The sequence below is a fragment of the Convolutriloba macropyga genome, chromosome 4 (genome assembly GCF_964194025.1).
Source record: "Convolutriloba macropyga chromosome 4, txConMacr16.3, whole genome shotgun sequence".
Classification (NCBI taxonomy): domain Eukaryota; kingdom Metazoa; phylum Xenacoelomorpha; order Acoela; family Convolutidae; genus Convolutriloba; species Convolutriloba macropyga.
The window spans coordinates 22302538-22319818 of NC_134471.1; the positions used below are offsets into that span (position 1 = coordinate 22302538).

The following is a 17281-nucleotide window of genomic DNA, read 5'->3' on the forward strand; positions in this document are numbered from 1 at the left end:
TTGACACTCCTCCCTAGACCCTCAATTCATTTGAATAAGTCCTTGACTAGTTTGAAAAGCGATTTATGTTGAAATATTAAATAGCGAGTTTTTGACCGCGAAATTTGACAACGCATAGAGTACCTATTTCGTATAGCACCTAGGTCAAAAATTCCCCCCCCCCTCAGACTGTACTCGGGTAGTGACACTCCTCCCTAGACCTCAATTCATTTGAATAAGTCCTTGACTAGGTTGAAAACCAATTTATGTTGAAACACTATATAGCGAGTTTTTGAGCGCAAATTTTGACAACGTATAGAATACTCTTTCCGTATAGCACCTAGGTCAAAAATTCTTTCCCCCTCAGACTGTACTCGGACAGTGACACTCCTCCTAAGACCCTCAAGTCATTTGAATAAGTCCTTGACTACGTTGAAAAGCGATTTATGTTTAAACACTATATAGCGAGTTTTTGAGCGCGAAATTTGACAACGTATCAAGCACTTTTTTCGCATACCACCTAGGTCAAAAATACTACTACACCAGACCGAGTACACCAGACCAGACTACCAGACCACAGACCATCGACCTACAACAGATTTAGCGCTTCTACTACACCAGACGCAGCTACTACACCAGACCGACCACGCTACTGTTGGTTCGTTCCCCCTAGTTTTTGGGTGACTGCACACGCCAAATTAAACGCCAAGAACATTCTGTGCTCTGCACATTACCTTGTGAGCTCAACTGTTTAAAACCTTTTCCTTGCTATGGGAGTACAACACTTTGCACTCCAACTCAACATAAAAATACGCTTATGAAGCTAAAATAGGCCTATTTTCCGTTTAAGAGGTAATATTTGAGGTTAACTCACGTATCAGGATCCGTGTATTTGTGTTGCACAGTTGTTCGATAAGTTGTTTGCTCAGATTTAGAATTTACTCTACAATCAATCTGAAATAATTAAGGTTTCAAAGTAGAAACGTGAAGCGTACCAGTCACTAATATGTCAAAACGACCGTATGTTTCGGGGACAATTTCTCGAAAACTACTGAAAGAAAAAAAACGCCATTCACAGGGATAAAAGTACGGCTCAAGGTGAATTCAAATCAACAAACAGATCCAAAATCGGTTCACTCTGCGATGAGATATTTCAAAATTAAGGTACCGTACCAATGACCGAAATTGACCTAGTACGACTGACTACTACTACTACTACTATATCTACTACTAGTACTACTGAACAATGCAACAAATATATATGGAGATACTCCACACTAACTAAGGAATCTGAAACACTAAAATTTTCGAATGCATTGACCGTTATATGCATTGACTGACCGTCCGTCAAATGGTCATCAATGTAGTCTTTCTCTCCTCAGGGGGTCAATCTGGGGTCAAGTTCCCCGGCCAATTTCTCGAAAAAGGCGGAACAAAAACAAACGTCCTTAGTACCGCTGGTAGCACTGCTTGGGATACGCATCATATTAAAAAATGAGCCCAATCGGTGCACTCTTCTAGGAGTTATAACAAAATGAAGGTACCGTACCTAATGACCCCAGAGGAGAGGTACACCACATTCAGACCTAAAATTGACCTTCAGAACTTCATTAAATGCCCTGTAAAATATATATGGGGACAATGCCCAATATCGACCGAGTATAACGAACTAACTGTCTAGTCTAAAATAGCCAATTTTGTTGATCTAATATGTAGCTACACGAAAAGTAATGGACACGAATTGATCAAAATGGAGGTATATGTCCTGGCCAATTTCTCGAAAACGGCTGAAAGAAACAAAACGCTATTAATAGGGATTCAAGTACGGCTCAAGCTGAGTTCAAATCAACAAACAGATCAAAAATCGGTTCACTCTACGAGGAGATATTCCAACATAAACGTACCGTACCAAATGACCAAATAGGACAAGTACCCGTCACGAATCGCTAAAATTCACCACCTGAACTACGGAAAACTACATACAAAATATATATGGGGAGACTCCCCACTGAATGGGCTATTCAGGACACCAATTTTGTAACCTGAAGTAACAAAATTCAAAGCTTCAAAACTGGTGCCGGATGGTGTCAACCGCTTCTGGGGCTAAAATCGACGACAAGTTTACTGGCCAAGTTCTCTAAAACAGCTGAACCAAAGTAAACCCCCCTTATACAGTTTGTAGCACTGCTTGAGATACGCATCATTTTAAAAAATGAGCACAATCGGTACATTCTTCAAGGAGTTATAGCAATTATGAGGTACCGTATCAAAAAGCCAAAAAAGCGAGGTGACCGCTGTTCAGAGCCAAAGTTCAACGTCTGAACTACATAAAACACCATATAAAATATACATGATGATAATCCCCACTAACCGGGGATTCTAAAACACTAACACTTGTTGGGTAAATCGCGTGTTTTGTTGTAGCGAAATTTGGGTCACCCAGAAAAGCCCGAAAATTCGACCTATTTCAACTTTGAACAATAATAACTTTTTGATTAGGCCGATTTGGGAAACCAACTAAACACTGCAAGCAAGAGGGGTTCAGTGCTTACAAAATGCGTCTACTCCCGTTTGATTTGGTCCAGTACTTTAGAAGTTATTAACAAAATACTGTTCTGTACCCCATTTTTTGGGCTAAAATCGAAGCCCAAGATCTCCGGAACCGACGTAAAAACAACGTGAAACAGTGTTGCCGGCGTATTTGTGGGTGTAATTCTGGTCCACTTCCACGTTCTAGGTCACGGCAAACCTTCATGGTGAGGTGGGAAAAAAATTCCCACCTCACCATGAAGGTTATGATGTTTTGTGTGTTTTGACATAAAACAACATCCACAAAAATTTGATGAAATCGTGAATACAGAAAAATTATTGAATTGCTAAAAACTATTGATTCAAATAGCTTCATGGACCCGACAATAGCGTAAAAAACACAATTTGCAAGTAACAACAACCCTCATTACAATGAAAACCACATAAATTCATAATAACGCTTAACATGATATATTTTTTTAAGTTTACACCCTAATTGTTATTTGCACAGGCCGACACAAAAAAAAGACTGCAAAAGGCTAGCAGGAACAGAACAATAGGAACAAAATGCAACCTCGTTTGTTGAATTTGACTCAGTACTTTAGGAGATATCGATAAAACAATAAACTGTAATAAACCTGACTTTCGGTATCTGAAAAGACAAGAATTTAAAGAGAAGCAATGCAAAATGTCCTTCAAAAACCTAATAAAACCTGTTCTATGATTGAAATAGCTCCAAAAACTCAACAGACGGGTGAATAACAAAATTTTCAAGTAATAACAACGCTCATTACGAGAACGACTACATAATTTCAAAAAAACGTTTAATAAATTCTATTTTTTTTCAAGTTTACACCTGAATAAATTTTTGATCAGTTTGATTTAAAAAATCAAGTAGCCGGGCAAGAAAGAACGCTTTAGCAACAACAAATTGCTCCTTCACAATCTAAATTTGATACAGTGATTCAGGAGATATCAATAAAAGTACAAAACAATAAGTTCCTTTCTCAATGCTATAAAACAAGTTCTTTCCTCCAACTTTTTGATTAGGCTGACTTGAGAAACCAATAAACACCGCAAACAAGGGGGAGTAGAACAAACAAAATGCGACTATGCCTGGCTGAATTGGCAGAGTAGTTCAGATAAAAAACCGTCACAAACAAAAAACGTGCCCTTAAAAATGAAATTTTTACATCAAATTTTTCAGGCTAAACATTTATATCTTTTTGAGTAGGCCGACTTGAGAAACCAATAAACACTGCTATCATGGGGAGTTCAGGACCAACAAAAAACGATTACGCCCGGTCAAATTGACATAGTACTTCAGGAAAAATTTTCAGAAACAAAAAACATGCCCTCAAAGATGTAATTTTTACTTCAATTTTTTCAAAGTTAAACATTAATAACTTTTTGATTAGGCCGACTTGAGAAACCATTGAACAGTGCAGGCAATGGAAATTTAGGGCCAGCAAAAAGCGACAATGCCCATCCAATTTGGTACAGTAGTTTCATAGAAACTGTCAGAAGCATGAAGCGTACCCCGATTTTTGGGTTATTGTGAGACCTCGATTTCGCGCAAAGTCGCACGAAACAACCGAAAACGACGCCCCATAGAAAATTCTGAACGCAATTCAAGTCCACTGCGTAACTACTGAACAACCAAAATCTCTACTGTGAAGTGGGAAAAAAATCCCACCACGCCATAAAGGCCAGGGTGTTTTGTGTGTTTTGACAAAAAAAAAACTCAAACAAGAGCTTCAAGTTTTCGCAAAAAATGAACAATTGTTTAATTGCCAAAATTAAAGTATTGTAAAAACTTCATGAACCCAAACAAAAGCCTAAATATTACAATTTGCAAGAAACAAGCCCCCAAATTAGAAGAATAACAGCATCAAAACTCAAAAACGTTTTGAAACATTATTTTTTTATTTTTCTTTAAATTACAGCCTAATAACCTTCTGAGATGGACGATTTCGGTAACAAAATAACTACTGGAGAGAAGAAGAACAACTATTCAACAAAAAGGAACTATGTTCGTCTAACTTGGCACAGTAGTTTGGCAGAAATCATTAGAAACGTGAAGCGTGCCCCCATTTTTCTGCTACAAAAGTATAGTTCTCGCCAAAAATCTGTCCCTTCAACATAATTCAGGGCACAAAATAGACGCATTTTTACCTTTTTGGACGCTGAAGACTTCTTCCACGAAGTAGGAACAATCGTATTTTGTGTTTAGACCAAAAATGAACCAAAAAAGAATTTCATAATTTCACGAATATTGAAAAACTATTGACCTCCAAAAACTAGGGATACCAAAAACTTCATGAACCCAAACAAAGACTAACTAACACAATTCCCAAGTAACTATAACGCAAATAAAAGAAAAACTACGTCATTGCTAAAAAAACATTTCAAAGATAATTTTTTAATTTTTTTAAACCTAAAGCTTATTAAAATTCTGAGTTGGCGGATTAACAAACAACCAATTTAAATCTGTTGTCACAAAGAACTTATAGCCAACCAAACGCGACTACGCCCGTCTAAATTGTCTCAGTAGTTTAGGAGAAATCATCAAAAATGCCAAGCGTGCCACGAATTTTTTTGCCAATAAGACTTTATTAACATAAAAATTTAACTCAAAATCTAGCAAACTGACTTAAACCTGCCTCTAGGACGTTTCTTCATTGCTATGTGATGTCTTAAGGATTGGTTGGACGAAAGTATATAGCTTTGTAGAATTAATTTTTTGTGATACTTTAGGAAATATCAGTTATAAAAAACCATAGTTTTGTTTTCTCTTTGAACTAAATAAAAAACATTAGTTAGCATACAATCAACGACGAAGTTAACGTTTGATTTACCAAACAATTGAGTCTGACTTTCTGTATGATGAGCCTAAACTATAATTGGAATGAAAGATGAACAACAAATGAGGCTTCAAAAACTTACCAGATCTTTTCGAATGAAATAACTTCAAGGATATTAATACCAATAACTAGCAACTTAAGGGGTCAATTAGGTTCACATAAATCTCATGAGGAAGTTAATTGGAATTAACAATGAGCAGAATATTTTTTCCAACTACATAAAGATCCTCAATTACCGATAGGATTGGTAACAAAATATTCCAACTGGTTGTTTCTTTATAAATAACTTATTTGATTCTAGAGTAGGTTAATTAATCTTAAAATAGACGAAAAATGGTTGACGATGGTGTCTCTAGTTATTTGTCGAAAATGTATTTTTGAATTCAAAATCTTGCATGAAATTTGCAAGATTCTTGCAAGATTTCACATTCAAAAGGCGTTCACGGAAAAAGTCAAATAGGTTCAGTTCTGGTGATCAAAAATTTTTATATCAGTCATTTCATTTGGTTTTCAGTTAGTTTGAGCTACCAAAAATACAAACATAAAACTTTCAGAATTCAAAAACTTGTAAGATTCTTGCAAGATTCTTGCAAGATTTTGAATCCGGGCTAAAAAAATTTTTATTGAATTCGGTTTTGTAATTTGTTCAATAAACAATAATTTGCTTCAAAGATGTTTTCTACCACATTTGTAACCTGATTTATTTTTTTGCCTTGATTGATATCTTGCAAGATTCTTGCAAGATTCCTGCAAGTTTTAAATTCACTCATCACTAGGGCAATACCGATGACTAGCACAACAAATGTTAAATCCACAACTAAATCATATCTTTGTTCTTTATGCAAGCTATAATGTCAACTATAAGAAACAGTTGACATATCTGATTCATTGAAATAACATATTTAGAAATGCAATTTTTAGCTCATTTTTTTCTGAAAATTTTGCCGAATATGGCCTTTGATTGTATCGTAAATGTAAATTACCATTGATGCTATCTCTCAGATACAACAAATATGCTAATGAATATAGTTTTCGTCTCCTTTTGTGGGTCAACGACGTTTAATTGTTAATTTTTGACCTGTATCGGATCTGTAATTCCTTTCTTTATGAGCTGAGATTATCTAGAGTGATCGTCTCTTCCTTATAAAAAGGTTTCAAAACAATTATTGTCCTCAAAGTTTAAAATAAGGCCATTTTAAATCAGTTGCTTGTTAGGTTGACGTTAAGTTGAAGTCCAAAACATCAATTTTAGAATAAGTTGTTAAACTGGAAACGTTACTAACATTTTTGGCCGGTTTGCAAACTTTAATCCATAATAAGCAGTTTCAGGCAGATTTTTGTATAACTGGCATACTTTTTTTTGTTCTATTACCAAAACAGTATCATTGCTCACTTTGTCACACTTGGGCTATGTTGTAGGATTCCAATCAAGAGTCTCAATTGAAGTTTCAGGGTTTCATCTGCTGTTATTGGTTGTCAAAATATTTTAGTTTTTTTTAGTTTTTGCCATGTTCCACTGCTATTTTTTTTACTCTAAGTTGAAAAGTAATTGCTGCAAGAGAAAATCCAGCCTCACTTCATTAAATTTTGTACTTCTGTACTCAACATAGTTTGCACTTTGATTTCAATGATTGATTGCGTTTTACAATTTCTACTGAAATCTGAGCCTTTGTCTTCTAGTTGACAAAAAATGTGTGACAACTGGACTGAGGAACCGTGGTCAAAAACATTTGATTTTCAACTGCTTTTGCAAAAAACTTTGAGAATGTTTTTTCAAAGGCTAGAGGTGTACAGGTATAAGCCTCTATGTTTTGAAAGCCATATTAGCTTTTCGAAGCCATATATTATTAGAGTTATAAAAGATATCGAACGTGCACGAGAACAAAAAAGGTATTTATTTATCTTTTACTTGTGTTCGGTTTAAATGTACTTTTTGGAACTTTTTGGCAACGCCTTAAGTAGTTAAAAGAGCCATTCAGATTTATCGTCTCCCTGGTCCAAAATTTATACTTTTTAAACGCAAGAATACATTAAATATTTTTGTTTATTTTGGACAATACGACAAAAGCCCCTTTTTTCTCTTTTTCTGCAATTTTTGTTGGAATGTTTGGTATTGAATTGCAAGTGATTCTTGGTATGCTCCCTATCAAAAAACCAGATGTATTTGATATGTTCGGTAGGAAAACGTAAGGATTTTTTGGTATAATTGGATTCGTAGAATCGGTGTGCCTAATTTCAATTGCATGAAATATTTGAAATGGTCGATTTTAAACATCAAAAGCGGGCATTAGTTTGATAAACCTAAGTAAATCATGACTTTTGTACTTTTTTGTTTTATCGTAATCATATCAGGAATCGTGAGTTTGATTATGCGAACTGAATCATTATCAAGGTTCAACAGATTTTCGACTTGAAAATTTTAAAATTTCCGACCCAAATTTTTTCATGTAATTTTATCGACGAGTTATAAAAGTAAGTCAAAAAATCCTCTTTTTTCCGTTAGAGAGAACCCGAAAGACGAATGAACTCAGTGAAAAAATTAATTGAGTGTTTTTTTCTTGAGCGGTATTATTCGAACTTTATGGGACAGATAATAGAACAATTATCTAAACAATGCATTTGAATCATTTGGGGATTTGGTTCATTAAATCAGACTTACGGAGTCTTGATGTGATCATGAGAACTCAAGTACGTTGGTCATTTTCTTATAATTTCATGTGATTTGAAGATGACCATACCGACGGTTGTTGACATTTAAAATTTAACATGCCGAATCTAAGAAACTGAACATAACCAGATTGTCTTACGTTTATAACCGCACATACCGACAACCCCTTCTGTTTAAAAACCAGACATATCAACTATACTAAGGAAAAAGTCTTAATAGCTTTCGTTGTTATTTTTGATTGCTAAAACCGTATATACTGACGATTTCATTAATGTTCACAAATGATTTTTTTCTGAGTCATGTTTTGGTTCTCTGTGTGAAATTTTGCTGAGAGAAAGTTGGTTGTTTCAAATTCGGATTAATTGAAATTTCGTTGCTTGAGGTAAACTAGGAGTTTAATATAAGGGTTGCAGGACTCCCCAGGATGAAATCGCGAACCAAGACAAGTATGGGCCAGGCGGACTTGGGTCACGGACAGGTGGGGGGGGGGGTTCCGGTGCGACCGAGTTTATATTCTGAACAAATTTTTGGTCGCGCCACTTTGTCTGGCCTATACTTGATTTGCGTCTGTCCGCGGCAGGGTTTCTAAAGGGTGAGGGTTTCTAAAACATTTAGAAACCATACTCATTTGTGAAACTGGATTTTCAGCTGTGATCTTTCTGATACCAGTCGAAAGTGGGGAAAAGATTTCATTCGGAGTGACCATATTGCTGGCCCAGATGGTATTCTTCAGTATTCTCATGCAGATTCTACCCGCCAGTTCACGCAGTTTACCTCATGCTTTTGAAGCCATGAGATTTGTAATAACACATCTAGCGTTCACTGTTGCAGCAGCTGTAATAGGTAAGATGTTACTATTTGTTGTTGTTTGATCCTCCTTTGTTCCCAAAAAAGCAGTTTTTTTTTTGTTTTTCCAAAATAGAAACATGGTTGTGTTAAATTTGTATACTAACCCGGGCTGACCACCCAGAGTATTTCAGTACTGAACCTGAGTATCTCCATTTTATCTTGCAAAACCAGTACTGAAACAGCTTATTTACATCAAAAAATTTGGTCATTATGCCCAGAAAAAAAACAGAACAACTATTCATAGTAATTTCAGAGTAAAAACAGTGCATTGAAATTTTCGAAAATGTTGAAATATGGTGAGCATGTCAGAAAAGCATGCAAAATGCATGCAGAATGCATGCATTTCGCTGTAACGACACGTTACCAATTAAAACAGCTACATACGTACTACATGCGTACTACATACCGTGTGCATACTGCTACTTTCACTGATACTGGATATTTCGGGATCCGTCTGGGGCGCGTTCGGGGTGCGTTCGGGGAGCGTTCGGGGTGCGTTCGGGGAGCATTCGGGGTGCGTTCGCAACCAGAGCAGGTATATTCTCGACCTTCCGGGTCACTTTACAGGTGTACTTACGATGTCCCGGATCACTTTCTTATTTGTGACCTCACCTAACGTGGGATAAGTACTCAATTAGAGCAAAAAGTACTCAAATGTAATTAATTTTCGATATTGAGTTGCACTATAAGGTCAATTTGGCGTTAATCTAATTGAGAAAGCATGTCTTGTCAGATTTTTACTTAGGTAAATGCTGTAGTAGGAAAAATGCTTATCTTATAAGATCTTATATGATAGAAGTTTTTATTTAGCGTCTGCTGAAACAATACACGATAAATGGTTCAAATAATTGTTTTAATAAGCATGAAAACCAACCAAAAAAACCTTAAACCAAAATAAAGACCCAAAAAACTCAAATGTGTCTATATAGGCTGAGCTGAAATAGTTTAATTTATGGCCTATCATTTGTCGATGTTTTGCTTCATGTACCTCTCATTTAACCTGATTAAACAAATTTATATGCAAGATGTTTCAGTGGTGAGAGTGCACAACACGGGCGGTGAGAGAAAATTGTGCAAATGTGCCGTAAAATTTCTATCCTCGAAAGCCGTGAGCTTCATTGGTTTGAAACGACTCAGCCTAGCTGCAGAATTCACCCAAAATTCTGCAACGAATAGTCTTGAGACAGCTAACGAAAACAAAATAGGTGAAACTAGACAAACAATCAGTACTATGGAAACATATATAGAAAACACTGAAACAAAACGACGCTATAGTAAGGCGAATGTTGTTGATGAGATACACCAAGATGTCCTATCTGTTGAATGGATTTATCTGGCTCGCTTTCTGGACAGGATATTCTTTATAATTCACATTACTGTCTGGTGCTACCACACTTTTTTTACTGGATGAAAATAAGCATCAAAGAAATTTACTGAATTCAGAATTATTAGTTCAGTCTGCTGCTATATGAATTAATTCTAAAAAAGTATGAGTTTTCAGAATTTTTGAAAGCATAACGATTTCACCAATCTAGTGCTAAAGGTGTCTACGATATCCAATTGATGATTGCTTGTAGCCGGGTTAGACATCCATTTCTTTTAGCTTCTCATCTTATATTCAAACCTCTTTTTATTAGAAAACATATTGTCTAACACAATCCCAAAGAGAGATTTCAATAAGTTCAGAAAATTGGACTTATAAATACATTAAAATGGGCTATCGTGGAGTTCTAACTTAACCATACATCAAGTTGACCATAGCCAGACCAACCTTACTTTTGCTGCAATGACGGTACCATGAGTAAAAATTTTACCTGAAAAAAAAAATTGCCAAAATCACATACAAAAAACAGTCTGCCATGAAAAGCAGTCTGGAACAAATTTAAAAAAACGCTGTTGAGAACAGGCCGGCCCGGATCATAGTAACATAGTAACTCAGCGCTGAAACTTAGTATTTTTCAGTCTGTGTTTTTATTATGAACAGATTATGATCATGTCACTTTTTACGTAAAAAATCATAGTAAAAAATGGCTCTCTGAAAACATTCTGAGCAGTACAAATTCCAATTCTGGATTCGCTTTGGGCAATCTTAAAAAACATAATGTGAATACACTGAATCAAAAGGTCTGAAAACAATGAGTTGTACCCTAAATTGTATCTCTATCTTTATTATTCGAGAATGTTCATATTTTGTTATTATTATTACAACAATTTTAGTTTGTCAGAAAATGCTCATCATCATTTTGCCAATCTTTCCTGTTTTCTGCAGTTTCAGAGTTTCTGCACAGCAGTTTTAGCGCAGTTTCCCTCAAAATAAAAGCCCAGCTGCGTGCTAAATTTACTACTAACAAGCTCGGCAGCTTGCTAAACTCACTTTTTCTCAATTCCTGAAAATAACTTGAGTCGTAAACGGCGTCCTGAATTTTTCTGCGACGTCACTTCGATGTCGTCCACTGACTCTGTTGACTGTGGAAAGTCCCGTAAACAGTGCCAGTTAGCCAGCCAACATCCAGGTGTTCGCAATTCATCATTTTAAGCAAATTGGACTTCATGACTTTGGTGCTAAAAAGTATATTTATTGAACTTCTCAAAATGCAGTAAAAAAGCTAACACGAGACCCGTGGTTATTAAAAAAAAGTTTGTCCTTTTTTGAAGACTATCAATTGTGGTGCGAAATGAATCACCGAAATTGATCTCAAACGCCCCTAAACCACAAAATGGTGAAATCTAATAAAACTCCGTGATCGCTGGCGGACTTCTCAAACAAAAAATTCTATGGAATGACAAAACACTAGGACTGGAAAAGAAAAGACTGTTTTTTCTCATGTTCAATGGACCTTTTTGCACAGCCATTGAACAGTTCAGTCTTAACAATGGAAAATTTAGAATTTGTGGAATGAGGGAATTTTGTCTATTATGTTGAGACATCATATAGCATATGATTCAAATGACACATGATGACACGTGATGTTTTGTCATGATGTTTAGAAAAGAACTTGAGAACAAGAGATGGGTGTCATCGTGTGTCATTTAACTCATTTGCTGTCTCAACATAACAGACAAAATTCGCTCATTCCACAAACTCTAAATTTTCCATTCGTTGGACTGAACTGTTTGATCGCCGTGCAAAAGGTCCAACGCACCTGACAAGAAACGCACCTGTCTTCTGTTTTCAAGTCTTAATCTTTTGTCATTTCATAGGTTTTAAGGTTTGAGAAATCCGCCAGAGCACAGGGTATTTTGTTAGACTCAACAGTTTCTACTTGTGGGCAGTTGAGATCAATTTCAGTGATCCAATTCGCACCGCGATTTATAGTTTTCAAAAAAGGATGAAATGTAATGTCATAATCACGGGTCTCGTGATAGCTTTCTTCCAATTGCATTTTGAAAAATTAAATAAATTTAGTTTTTAGAACCATAGACTCTTGTCTTTCAAATAAAATATTTGTATTTAATACTGATTCGATAACAATTTGTTTTTAACTGCTGTGTTATTACAAAAATTTTCTGCTGTACCTTTGTTGAAACAAAGCAGGACGCAATTTGACATGTAAGGCAAGAATTGGATTTGCAAAGATCATGACAGGCTAATTTTTTGTGGAGTGCTTTGGTAAAATCTTCTAAAAATTTTTCAAAAACAATAAAAACGTGGAGTAATTTTTTTTGCCAATAACAGATACTTGTTGAGTTTCGCTATTAAAGGTGGAAAAATCCGTTGTTTTTCATCGTTGAATTATATAAAGAGGGTAAAGTGGATCAAATAATTCGCAATCTGTTGACAATGCAAAATTGTTGTATTTCAATGTTGATTACAAATAATTTAATGAGATGTTAAAAAAAATAATTATAAAAAGTGTGAAAGTCTCTCGTATCCTTATTGTTTAATTTTTCTGTCAAAAATTCAGCGCAATTAAATCATTGGTGGTTTTCGTTTGGCAGACATTTTTTTGTAAACTATGAATTAAAAAAAGAAAACACTAGTAGCTCAGTTTCGCTGCTCAACTTAGAGTTCTTCGAGAATTTCTATCAATTATTCTAAACAGATTTCAATTTCATTGGATTTAAATGAATATAATTGGTTAACAATAATTCGCAAAACTAAAGTCCGAAAGAGGGTTGCTACACTTTGAGCTGGCTATTATTTTCTATTTCTGATTGTAAGAGTTAATGAATGCAATTCAACTTTCTGATTACCAAAAGGTTATGATAAATAACTTTCATCAAGAACTTAGGGATGTTATGCAGATTTCAATTAATAATTAGGCTGTAAAAAGTTTGTCCCATTATCAGCTAGAAAGATTAAGAATGTTACGTTGGCTAATAGTTTTGAGGTAAGCTGAAGGTTTTAATATACTGCGAATCCGTTAATGCATTCAATGTATTCTTTTCTATCAAATTGCAATACCTTTAACAGATTTGAACTAATTGCTTATCTTTATATATAGTACAATTTTGTTTCAGTAAGTTTTTACAAATTTTCATTAAGATCACCCAGGTTTAGGTCCAGACCCAAATTGAGCTATGATCAGACTATGCAGACTGAAATGACCTCTGATCAGACTTTCCAGACCGAAGTTACCTCTGATCAGACCATCCAGACCAAAATGATCTCTGATCAGACTTTCCAGACCAAAATGTCCTCTGATCAGACCGAACCCAGACCACTCTCCAGACTATAGTGCGCTTATGATCAGACCAAAATTCAGACCATTGTCCAGACTATAAACAGACTAAGATCAGACCATCTTCAGACCATGGTCCAGACTCAAATTCAGACCATTGCCCAGACCTTAATCAGACTATGATCAGACTCAAGTGCGCTCAAAATAGTCTGATCAGAGAAAGATTTTAATTATGAACAAATCCCTTAATTTTACTATAATATATTCATTTCATAAAAACTGGTGTTTGCAGTATTAAAATCATCTAAGGGAAAGCCAAATCTGAAAATATTGCTAATGAAAACGAAATCTAATTGTTGAGAAAAAAAATATTTACCATACCCCTTAGTTCATATTTCTGGCTCAATGGATGAACTTAGACAGCTTTCCACAAGAAACGTCGTGGTCTTCAGTTAATCAAAATTTCCTCTTGAGGGGACCGGCATTTGCTATCAGCTGGACTCCTTATTTCTGATCAGAGTCATCGGACTTTAGATGAGTCTCTGATCGGAACGCTGCTTTAGTGTTGCCTCTTGGCAGAGCCAACATCCTTCAATAAAAAAAAACCAAAAAAATTGAAAAAATAATGCACTCGAAATCAGACCTTCCAGACCGAACTGACCTCTGATCAGACCGAACCCAGACCATGGTCCAGATTATAAAGACTATGATCAGACCTTCCAGACCGAACTGACCTCTGATCAGACCGAACCCAGACCATGGTCCAGACTATAAAGACTGTGATCAGACCTTCCAGACCGAATTGACCTCTGATCAGACCGAACCCAGACGATGGTCCAGACTATAAAGACTATGATCAGACCGTCCAGACCTATTTGACCTCTGATCAGACCGAAATCAGACCATGGTCCAGACTATTGTGCGCTCAAACCGCTTTCCAGACCCTGTAATTTCGGTCTGGGAACACAGGGGTGTGCGCTCGATTGGGTCTGATCATAGCTCAATTTGGGTCTGGACCAAAACCTGGGCACCAGAAGGACCAATTGCTTTTCACCAGAGTACTGAAACCAAGTGTAACACTCTTTTAGAAATTAAAACTCAATTTAAGAACTGTACATTTAATAAAACATAATTCCGAGAATCAAACGTTACTGGACAACTGGTTTCAAACCTAATATTTTTTTGCAGATCAGAGAGTAGTATTGAAGGAGTATCATTTTAGAGACTTTTCTTTGAGTTAGTTTGAAACAGAAAAAGTGATGAAAAAACTGTATCGCTTAGACTGTTAGACAAAACAAGCAGGAGAGCAAAAACGTCGCTTTTTGATTGTAATGCCGTTAATGAGTCGGGGAGAATTTAATGAGGCAGCAAAAATTATTATGGGCAAATCCTTACACCAGTGAAATCAACATTGTTTTTTAACTTACGGAGAAACGCATAAAACATTCATTAAATCTTTCAGATTAAAATCTTCTTTTGATTGTCAGCCGATAAGAAAATGTCATCAGGCGTCTGGTCAGATTCTTTTACTAAGTTTTAAGTAAAACGGCTAACTCAGTTTTAAGTAAAAAGGCAAATCAATTCGTTCTTTGTATATTGTAGGAAATCAAATCCCTCTGAAAGTCGAAATTGATGTTTTCATGCCAGTTGTACTCTCTCATCTTTCTTTCAGTGGAATATTCCTTCAAACTCTTAAAGCGAAAAACATAAACAGCAAAAACAAGCAAACTAACTGGGGAACAAAAGTTTGTTATTTTCGACAAAAATTTGACCACTCCATTGATCTTCTCATTAGGATCGTGTCTTGTCAGCCGTATTTTTTATCTCAAAAGTTAGCCTATTAAAGCTACAAACAGATATAAGACACTGGGAAACATCCAAAAATTTTAAAATGTTTACTAGTCGCCATAACGCTAGACAGAACAAGAGAACAAATCAAATTATCATAAAAAAGAGAACGAAAACGAACTTCAGTAACAAATCTTTGATCTTGAAAAGCGTTCAAAATTGGAACAAATTGCCCTCTTCAATAAGAACTTTCAACAGTAAAACTTGCTTTAAAAATGTTTAACGGAGTTTTCGCTCGATCAAAAGCTACTCGTTTATAGACAAATGGGAGCCTTCAAATCCTATTTTTACCTATGAAAACGAACAGCCACAGCCTCAATTTTAAGATTATTATATTAATAACAATACTGATAAATGTATCTTAACATTTTAAAGCATGTAGATATCTAACCTTAGGGTTAAATTCTGAAAAATTCACATGTTTGAACAAAAAAAAGTATCGAAGAGCGCTTATGATCTTAAAAAGTGTCCGTATTTCATCTCTCGGTGTTCTGTATCATATGAAAACTTATCTCAATACAATTGTGTTGATTAGAACTTATAACCAAGACATCCAGCAATGAAATCAACATTGTTTACTTATTTATGGAGTGACGCATGAAACAGCAATTGAACCTTTAAAAGCAAAATTATTTTCACTTGATTGCCAGCCAACGGGGAACTCAGATAAGGCACAGTCATCAGGTGTCTGGTCAGATTTTTATTCAAGTATCAAAGAGCACGTATGATCCTAAAACATATTTGTATTGACCTATCGGTGTTTTATATCGTTTAAAATCTTATCCGCATACAATTTCATTGATCGAAACTTATAGACAAGACATACAAGCAGTGAAGTTCCCGGGTCGAAACCGAATGGTTAACTTGTAAGAACTTGCATGTTTCTTGCAAAAGATGGTTAACTTGTAAGATTATGCAAGTTTCTTGCAAAAGATGGTTAACTTGTAAGAACTTGCAAGTCGAATGGTTAACTTGTAAGAACTTGTAAGTCGAATGGTTAACTTGTAAGAACTTGCAAGGCAAATGGCTAACTTGTAAGATTCTTGCAAGTTCGTTCCGGTCGAGCACAACTCTTATTGGTTAATTCAATTTAACATTCAGTCATTTACCGTAGAAAGCGCGTGGGATAACATAATACAATTCGACCTAAGTAGACAAAATGGTTACTTTTTGAATTTTATCAAGTCAAGAGAGTTCCTTTTGCAATTCCATTAAAAAACTGTAGATCTCAATTAGCTTCTAAACGGTCGCTTTTTTAAAAATGTTCCCAAAATATTGACTTCGATTAAATTTTCAATTTCATATGTCAGTATTTTCTCAAAATAATTTAGTGGCTCTTCATTTTTATACCCTTTTTTATAAATTAATTCACACTTTTCCGGATTCTATTTTTGCCAAACATCCGTTTACATTCATCTCTTGCAACGTTTTATTTACGGTTTAATGCGTATGTGTGTGCATGTGTGTGTATGCGTGTGTATGTGTGTGTACATGCGTGTGTGTGCGGGCGTGTGTGTGTGCGTGGTGTGTGTAGTGTGTGGTGTGTGTGCAAATGGTTTACTTGTAAGTAACTTGTAAGTCGAATGGTTAACTTGTAAGAGCCTTGTAAGTCGAATGGTTAACTTGTAAGAACTTGCAAGTCAAATGGTTAACTTGTAAGAACTTGCAAGTTTTTGGAAGAAAAACTTGCAAGGCGATGCATCGCCTTGTAAGTTTCTGCCAGAAACTTGCAAGTTCTTACAAGATAACCATTCGGCCTCGACCCGGGTTAACATTGTTTACTAACTTACGAAGTAACGGATGCAAAAGTAATTTAACACTTTTTTTTAACAATTTTTTTTGAGCGATCATATTGATCAAATGTGTTAACTCAAATGCTTAGAAGGCATTTTTATAGTGAATAAGTAGTAAAAATATTCATC

The 17281-nt window shown here is 35.5% G+C and overlaps 3 protein-coding genes across 5 annotated transcripts in view; 1 reads left to right on the forward strand and 2 right to left on the reverse strand.

The window, feature by feature from the left end:
* Nucleotides 1-10373, forward strand: part of LOC142338323 (CHRNA7-FAM7A fusion protein-like) — a 63267-nt gene extending 52894 nt beyond the window's left edge. Inside the window, exons 3-4 of the mRNA XM_075388017.1 lie at nt 8689-8883; nt 9924-10373. Of these exons, the coding sequence (XP_075244132.1) occupies nt 8689-8883; nt 9924-10300 (572 nt within the window). The 3' untranslated portion in view covers nt 10301-10373. The remainder of the gene's footprint in view (nt 1-8688; nt 8884-9923) is intronic.
* The window catches only part of LOC142337513 (selenocysteine-specific elongation factor-like), a 286977-nt gene that overhangs the window by 241057 nt on the left and 28639 nt on the right, over nt 1-17281 (reverse strand). The window lies entirely within an intron of this gene.
* The window catches only part of LOC142337514 (testicular acid phosphatase homolog), a 265886-nt gene that overhangs the window by 219964 nt on the left and 28641 nt on the right, over nt 1-17281 (reverse strand). The gene's annotated exons all lie outside the window — the stretch shown is intronic.